The sequence below is a fragment of the Galendromus occidentalis genome, unplaced genomic scaffold (assembly GCF_000255335.2).
Source record: "Galendromus occidentalis unplaced genomic scaffold, Mocc_1.1 scf7180000076627, whole genome shotgun sequence".
NCBI classification, from domain to species: domain Eukaryota; kingdom Metazoa; phylum Arthropoda; class Arachnida; order Mesostigmata; family Phytoseiidae; genus Galendromus; species Galendromus occidentalis.
In genome coordinates, this window is record NW_003804616.1 from 1 (window position 1) to 8,464 (window position 8,464).

Genomic DNA, 8,464 nt, shown 5'->3' on the forward strand with positions numbered 1-8,464 from the left:
CAGGCNCTGGATCCGGGACTGGAGCCGCACTGAATTCCCGACATCACAGCAGCTCCATCATATGACTGAGCGATACATTCCCCAGATCGAGCCCGCATCGTCCCAGTAGCTCAAGGATGCCATTCGAGATCGCTTGCGCGTTGAATTCCTTCAAGTGCAGGAAGCCGATGAATCTCTCGGCGACTTCAGATCCACGAACGTATCGCAGGCACACACTGAGTTGCTCTGAACCTCCGTTGTCACGGGTTTCGTCTGCCATTATTGCATAGCATGGACTGTCTCCTAGCTCTGCGCGGATCATTTGAAGGGCGAGGTTGCAACTAATCTCGAGCAGCTCATTTTGGATTGAGTGATGCGTGTACTGAGCGTTGCTCGGAAGTCGAGATGCGTCTGTGACCATCTCAGGACATTTCTTCTTGAAAAGGGCGAGTATTTCGATGAAGTTCCCCCTGTTTCTGGAGTCGGACTCCTCTCTATGCCCTCTGATCGCTATGTCCTGTCTCGCGCATAGGAGAAGAACTTCTGCATGAGAAGACAGCACTCTCCGATGCCGTAAGATGTCCTCCTTGCTCTGCGAAACTACTACGAGACGACACTGATCCGTTTTTTTTCGAGGACAGATAAGCCGAATATTTCTCCACCGAGAAACAGTGCTCAGAACTACCGTAATGCTTCCGAAGGTTTTTCAGAGCATTCAACCAGTCCGAGTATCCAGTGACGAAGCTCGAAGGCTTGTTCTTCGAGAAATGTCTGCATACAAAGCAGAATGCTGCGTCCTTCAACCGCGAGTATTCCAGAAGTGGGAAATGCTCATACCAGGAACAATTGAAGCCACGTCTCTGGGAACCTAGGATTTTTCTCGGGAAACCGTCCCTGGGCTGAATGGGCGGGCCATCGGGATTGCTGCTGATGTCAAGTAGGGTGGATACCTCCGGGCAATCGACGAAGCCAGACTGGTCCTCAGGCTCGAGTTCCGAAACACGCACGGGGTCGCCTGACGAGAGATCTGTCTCACCGCTTTCTCTTTCCTCGTACTCTTGGATATCGTCGGAACTTCGCGGCTTCACGAAGAAGCTGGTCATCAACTTCTGCATATTTCTGCTGGGTGGATAGAATCTTCGAATTGGATTCGAAGAGTTTGGGAGTTCTAGGCTCTCGGTCAGATGTTGATGCCAGATATCAGCTGGGGTATCACCAATCATGAAATCGGAAACCGACGTTTGGAGGTTGCGTGCGTGTGGTGCGTCCAAGCGCATGTGCGCGATCAAGTCTTTCTCGTGACCTCGAGAAATTCAACCCGGCATGATCGAAAGCAGCAGTCTGAGTGCTCCGAAGCCGATGGAATATATGATCGGAAAATTTTTGGGAAGCTAAGCTTCCCGACTTCAGAGGCTTGGGAAGCTATAGCTTACAAAGCTTCCCGCTGGCGCCGCCACTGCCCGATAGGCTCTTACTCTTACTGCTACTTGATTCTTGGACAAGTTTCAAGGACCACGCGTGCATCCAATCGCTTGTCCCGGATGGCAAAACGGTCATCATAGAAAACATTCCTCCGGGAGCAACCGGGACAATACAGCCCTGTGACGTGTATCTCTTTCGGGTTTCCAAGGATTTCGCGCGTCAGATCCATCACCATGTGATAGATCGTCACGCACAGTTCCGTGTATCTCTCCGTGAGAATATTCTTCTGATTCTCGAGTTAGTCTGGAATCAATTCCGTAAACCGGATTTCAGACCGTTCCTCCAAAATTCATGGAGGAAAATCGGTTACATTGAAGCAGAGCCCGTGCGCCTCAAAATCCCCGTTGTGGTCTGCCTCAAATTGGAGGGCGTCCACGGTTGTGACGTGGGTGACTCAGGTTCGAATAAATCTTTCTTCATGTGCTCATGTGCTCATACTGCCTACGATTACAATACTCATGCTTCCATCACTTCATTGTCGCCAAGCATCTCCACTGATTTGTTCTTGCCTTCATTCGGGTTAAAAAACTCTTGTAACCATCATCTGATGCTTTGTTGCTCATTGCTCATAACTGCTTTTGACTGTCCAGAGACAACGATGGGAATACGGTCCGACCCCGGAGAGTCTTTCCAGACTACGTGTGACTGAGATGCTCTCCATGGAGAGAAACATCAGAAAACGACTAGTGAGAGCCCACGAGTCCTCTTGAGTCGCGAACAAGTTTCGAGAGCTTGAGGGGAGGAGTCAGGCTGAAAATCGAGGTATCCGGGAGCGAGAATCGCTCGCAATCTCAGACGATGCGACAGAGTGCGGTCAAAAGAGCTGACGTAGGTAGACATCGATATGAGAGTCTGCTTAGCCTCGGCCATGTGGCCGTCGTGAAGGCTGCCATCGCTCGACTCATCAACAGCACTAACCTCTGAAGCGCGAGGGAAAGATCCCGAGGTCTCTCCTAGAGTCGATAGAAGTCGAGCAATAGACGAGACTTGAAATTGAAATCGAAATCGAACTCGGCCGACGGAACTGCGAAGGAATGATGCGTGACTGAACAGGAAGCCGGTGACTTCATCGACTGTAGTCGACACTTCGACAACTTCAGGTCGCCGAGAGGCGAGAGGCCCGACTAGAGAAATCGAGGGAGTCAATCAATCAATTAGAAGGAGATTTGCAATGATTTTGTGATCAATCATCTCGATCGACCCCTTTACCGTATGATAGGGGGCTCGAGTCTGTTCAGCCATCTCCGGGATCCGAAGAACTGTCCGACGTCTCACGAAACCATTGACGCAGTCAGGTTCTCGTCTACCGTGTCCGAGATCGTGCAGAATTCGATGAGACCACTCGGAAGACTTCGACATCTCCGTAGACTTCATCTCGACACGCTGTACACGACGACGTCGCGTATCTTGAAGTTTGAGCCACTTACTCAAATGATCGGTCGCGAGAACTAGCTGGCTAACCCGAGTTAGCTTGTGCCACCGAACAGACTCCACGGGACGGAATAAGTGTACTTCGTGGATTTCCCAAACGCTGTTATATTCTTAACGGCGCGTGGGTTCGTTGGCTAAACTGATTGCGGACCAACACATTTTGTGGCACTCACTGCGCTTTTCAGTGTTCGGCCATCGCCGATTTCAACCGCGGCTGGGGGAGCGTTGAAGACACCTTCTGCAGCTCCAGCCGGCGAACAGGTGAGCAGGTCGAGTTAGAAACGAAGCCGATTCTTAGTCCTCCATAGCCAGCGTGGCTCCGAAAGCAAGTATATGACTCACTACTCCCGGCGGCATGCGATTCCGGCAGTCAACTAGAAACCTCCACCAGCAAACGTGACATGAGTACACCCCGAATCGATAGATATCCCCCTCGAGACAGGGTTTAGGTCTAGGGTCTAGTTCTGGCGCGTCGCCGCCAAGCAGCGACCGAGAGCGATAGTGAAGTCCAAGAAAATTTATTAGCGACGATGACATGACTCCTGATTCTTGGAGTCGCTCTCACTCGAATTTCACAGATCCCGGCTAGTCAGCTCAAGATGGAAGACGTAAGCGATCATTGATCAGGTTTAGGGCAGGGTTGTTTTCTGGCAGTAGTGTTAGCGCAAACGCTAACTCTTCCGATGGGCCTGCAAAGCGAATTCACATTTCATCAGACTGCTAAATTTTCTCGCAGAGCGAATCGTTCGGCGTTTTTCGATATCATTGTCGATATCATTGGCTGTGTCGCTTCTCCCACTCAAGCGTAGACAATCCTGGGTTTGCAGCCGTTCAGAAGCTAGCGTATGAATGAAGACCGAACTGCTAACTCCTTCGAAGTCAGTATCGAGAATCGAGCTTCCTTATTCGGCTCGTGATTGCCTCTTCCCCGGTGAGCTCAGTTCAGTCCGTTCCGTACTGCTTAGACTGTCCACAGAGCCCAGAGCTCCGGTACTTGAAGCTGTCTAGTTCATGAGAGATCAAGGGCGTATCGCGCTAAAGCGTTGACTGAAGTCGAGGATTTGTGGCGTCTCTCGATGACCTCGACTGCGCACGATATTTGGAATTGATTGTCAGCCATGTACGAATGCAGGAGTCGAGTATCCGTAAATCTACTGCTCGAAGAATTTCACTCTCACTACATAAATGAGCGACGATGCGGACATGTCGGGTCACATAGCTACGGTGGAGGCAATGGCCCAGGATCTGACTGATATTGGGCATAAACTGATCCGAGTCATGCGATTGCAAGGATGTTGGAATTGCCGAAAGGATATCTCCATCTAGTGTCAGCATGAGATGTACTCGATGCGAGCAAGGAAAAAATGGAAAACGAGTGATTCCTCGCTTCTTGGAAGCTAGGAACTTGGATTCAAATGGCTCATCGAAGGTTGCTGATTCGGATTCACTTGCCTTTTCGGCGAAACCGAATCAGAAGTATGGTCAAAAACCAAAGTTCGTTGAGAAATGTTCCAAGAAGAATCGTTGTCCTCTCCTGAGTCGTGGAGCAGGGCGCCTCTATGGAAGTCAAGAAGTCAAGCCAAGCACCAAGTCGATCTCTCGAGACTTTGGAGGTCGCCTCTCGCAGAGACTACCTCTTCAATGCTCAGCATGTTTCAGCGAATACTGGTTGGCCGATAAGGTTGCGGATCGACATATATCTCATAGAAGAGACTGGTTCCTACAATATCAGAGTTTCGACCTGTGAGGTCAGCGAGCTGTCATGTTATGCATGGTATCTCTTTATGGTATATAAGGGCAAATGTCAATTCGCTCTAAGTGGGCCTTCAGGGTGAAGTATCGTACGAACGGTTCGGTTGATAGACAAAAGGTGCACTCAAAGATAAGAGAGTGTTCACAGGAGGCTGGGGTGATCATTCCGATACGTACTCGCCCTTGACAAAGACGACTCCAATCCGCTGTCTCCTGTCCATGAGATGTGTGAGTGTCTCGTATTGAGACGTGACTACCGCCTTCCTTTACAGGGGGAGTGGACGAGAGTATCTACATGCAGTAGCCCGAAGGCTTTAATGATGGCAGCGGTCGAGTGTGTAAGCTCGAGAGAGCTCAGCATGGTCTCAAGCAGAGCCCATTTCAGTGGAACAAGAGGACTTTGGCTGTTCTCAAAGAGTTGAACTTGTGCCTTGCCTCCGGGATCCCTGCGTCTATGTCGGGAAGAAAGATTGTCTGATGTTCGCTGTGTATGTCGACGAAGGTCTCTAAGCCGCACCAAGGATCGAGTCAATGAGTTTCTGGACTTGCTTCAGGAGACCCCCAAGATGACCGGTGGACAAGCCGGTTGCTTTATCGATTCAGAGATGCTTCGAAATCGTGGGCAGAAAACTCTCAAGATTCATCAGAACATGAAAAAACTTCTGGAACGTTTCTCGATGGTAGATTGCTATCCGGTGAAAACTCAGCGCTGCTCGATCTACAGATCCAGCAAAATGTAGACGAAGACGGAACTCAATAGATTCGAGAGAGAGTTCCATACCGAGAACCGCTGAATTCCGCTATCGTTGTTCGAGCCGAGATGGCATACATAGTCAATCAACTTAAGTACCTGGATTCTCCTCCGAAGGATCACAGGTTAGTAGCGGAGCGCATACTTAGACACTCGAAAGATACCATTGGCACAGGCATCGATTGGTACTTCGCTGTCGCAGCCAAGAATCACTTAGTAGCTTTCAGTGACGCCAGTTGGGCTTCTGACCCCGAGGCTGCGAGGAAATCAGTGACAGGAATCTGTCTGATGGTGAGCAGCGGTTGGTTGGAAGTCAAGAAAACAGACCATTCTTACGGACTCCACAATTTACACAGAATACGAAGCGGTGCACTCAAGTTCCAGAGATCTCGTCTCGTTGCGGGGTCTGTTGGAAGAACTTGGCCGCAAGCAAGAGAGTGCGACCTACCTATTCATGAACAATCCAGAGTCTGAACTATTTAAGACGAATTCCGCGCAGCTTTAGAGGACGAAACATGAAGACATCGAGTTCAGTTTCGTGCGCGAGAAATAAGAAAAAGATGATAGACATGTGTTTACGAAGGATCAGCTTGCTGACATCTTGACCGAAGTTCTCCCTCCTCTGAAGTTCGAGCTCATGATACGTCGAATCAGTCGAAGTGAGGCTTCCCGGATGTCTACTAGTGGGGAAGTTGAGCTCTTTGTCGCAATCGACAGAGTTAACATTGTCAGGATAGTAGGTTAGTGGTGACTTTGTACTTATGAACTCACTTGCGAACTTTCGTTTATACAGAGCCTCGATCGGAAAATATATCAGCATCTGTTTTAATTTATCCGAGGGCCGAAGGCGACACACTAGGAGAAGATAATTTGAATAAATAAATGGGAAACATGGGTATTGCATCATCGATCAAGTCATGCGACACTCACACGCCGGAAATATCTGGTTTTCGCCCAAGTCCGTGAGTATAGCCTCAGTTTGAATACGATCCTCGTCCGTCCTCGCACCTCTGAGGACCACTTGATAATGGAGAAAAGGACGTTTCCCTGGAGGAATAACGCACCGATCGAATAAGCGTATGAAGAATGAGACATCTCCGTTATATCCAGATGACGAAAGATTATATTGAAATCCATGTCGAAGTCATTTGTACGACTAGTATTGGAGATAGACGTCTCCAGAAGGAAAGACTCTCGCATTCCCTCGGCGAGCTTTGCTTCACAATGTGCAGAACGTTCGAAGCAAGTGACACTTCCGAAGCAAGAAGACTATGAACCTTGATCTGATGTTTGCGAACATCAAGAAGTCCCCGGAGGAGTTTCACCTAGACACTTTTCGCATGATTCATTCTGCGGTCAATAATAGAATCTGAGGGTTCGGAGAACCGCATTTGATAGCTTTGGATGCCTCAAATTTCGGGAGTATACGCAGAGCAAGACAAAAATTGTGCTAGCGAGATCTACGAAGAAATGATCGTGAAAATCCTGCTCCGGTCAAAGGTGGCAGCGCCAAATCTCAGACTTCAAACGTCCAGCCCCCATCAGTAGAGTTTCCATTTAACCGGAGATTTCGATTCTGCGATTAAGCACCGCGTGCGCTAGAATGTCGAGAATGGCTGCTTTGCCGTTGTTTAGACTTTTCGATAACTATTCCGGCTCACGGACCATCATTCAGCATGGATACGAGCCCGAAGAATGAGTCTAAGCCGTGAGGCCAGAATCAAGATGTCCAGTTAAATAGAAACTCTACCCATCAGGGCATATTGTACTCACATGGAAGTACGTGGTTTCTTTGTTTTGAACCCTTCATACTTACTTGATGGGATGCAATTACCGAGGTCCTTCCAGAAAGCAGTTACTAATAAACCGGCTGTATTCTCCCGGACTGAAAGCAAAGAACACTTATAGGAAGTGAGTTCATGAGTTTTTTCTTTATTTCTTTTCATTTATATATCAGTAATTTTCCAATAATTTCGATAAGTTGAAAGAACAGGAAGAGTTTCACTGTTACCAGTGAGACAGTCGAACCCGCTCATACGAGACTCTCCGGGAAATCGGGATCAGGTTATCTCTTATAAGCGGCTCCGACTGTGGATGGAGAGATGACTCACGAAGTGTTTTTTTCTGTAGTACAAAGTTTCTGACGATCATCGAAGGGTTCCGGGGACCCCTGAGGCTTGTCCATGTCGCTCCGGGATGAAAGCTGATCATGTGCCAAGCCAAACCAGAGTTACTCATTGCCTATTTACCGCTCAACGAGCCGTCGTCGTATGCTGACGGCACTTCAGGAATAGAAAGCCAGCTGAGGTGCACCCCCGGGGTTTGTTGTTCGTTGTTGCTGATGTGCGCAACAACGAAAGAACGGCTTTCTCAAGAACGGAAGAATGCTTGCTAATAAACACCGTTCTGGGAACGTATGTTGGACAATGGGAGAGTCGTTCCTCAAGAACGCTATAGAGAAGCTCCCATCGGTGTAAATATTGAGGGGATTGTTTGTGCGAGAGACGACGAGTCTGCGAGAGGCGAGAGAAGACGCTCATTGGTAGATAGCGACGATGATGACCGTGATCTATGTCTGGCGCCAGACCCAAATCGGATCGCTTCCCTTCCTCCAATAAGGCCTCTAAGCCGCACCAAGGATCAACTCAATGAGTTTCTGGACTTGCTTCAGGAGACCCCCAAGATGACCCGTGGACAAGCCGGTTGCTTTATCTATTCAGAGATCCTTCGAAGTCGTGGGCAGAAAACTCTCAAGATTCATCAGACTGCGCACATGAAAAAACTTCTGGAACGTTTCTCGATGGTAGATTGCTATCCGGTGAAAACTCAGCGCTGCTCGATCTACAGATCCAGCAAAATGTAGACGAAGACGTAAATCAATAGATTCGAGAGAGAGTTCCATACCGAGAACCGCTGAATTCCGCTATCGTTGTTCGAGCCGAGATGGCATACATAGTCAATCAACTTTCGAAGTTCCTGGATTCTCCTTCGAAGGATCACAGGCCAGTAGCGGAGCGCATACTAAGACACTCGAAAGGTACCATTGGCACAGGCATCGATTGGTACTCC

General features: G+C 48.8%; 1 protein-coding gene across 2 annotated transcripts; it reads right to left on the reverse strand.

Moving 5' to 3' along the window:
* Positions 1-3,394: 3,394 nt before the first annotated feature.
* Positions 3,395-7,888, reverse strand: LOC100908349 (uncharacterized). Of its 2 annotated transcripts, XM_003739946.2 has the most exons (5): positions 7,507-7,888; positions 7,212-7,280; positions 6,326-6,442; positions 6,167-6,250; positions 3,395-3,581 (listed from the first exon to the last, which is right to left on the reverse strand). In XM_003739946.2, the coding sequence occupies exons 1-5, from the start codon at positions 7,631-7,633 to the stop codon at positions 3,487-3,489; spliced, it is 492 nt and encodes a 163-aa protein (XP_003739994.1). In that variant the 5' UTR covers positions 7,634-7,888; the 3' UTR covers positions 3,395-3,486. The 2 variants fall into 2 exon arrangements, with proteins under 2 accessions (XP_003739994.1, XP_003739995.1); XM_003739947.2 differs by lacking the exon at positions 6,167-6,250 and having other exon boundaries at positions 3,410-3,581.
* Positions 7,889-8,464: the final 576 nt, after the last annotated feature.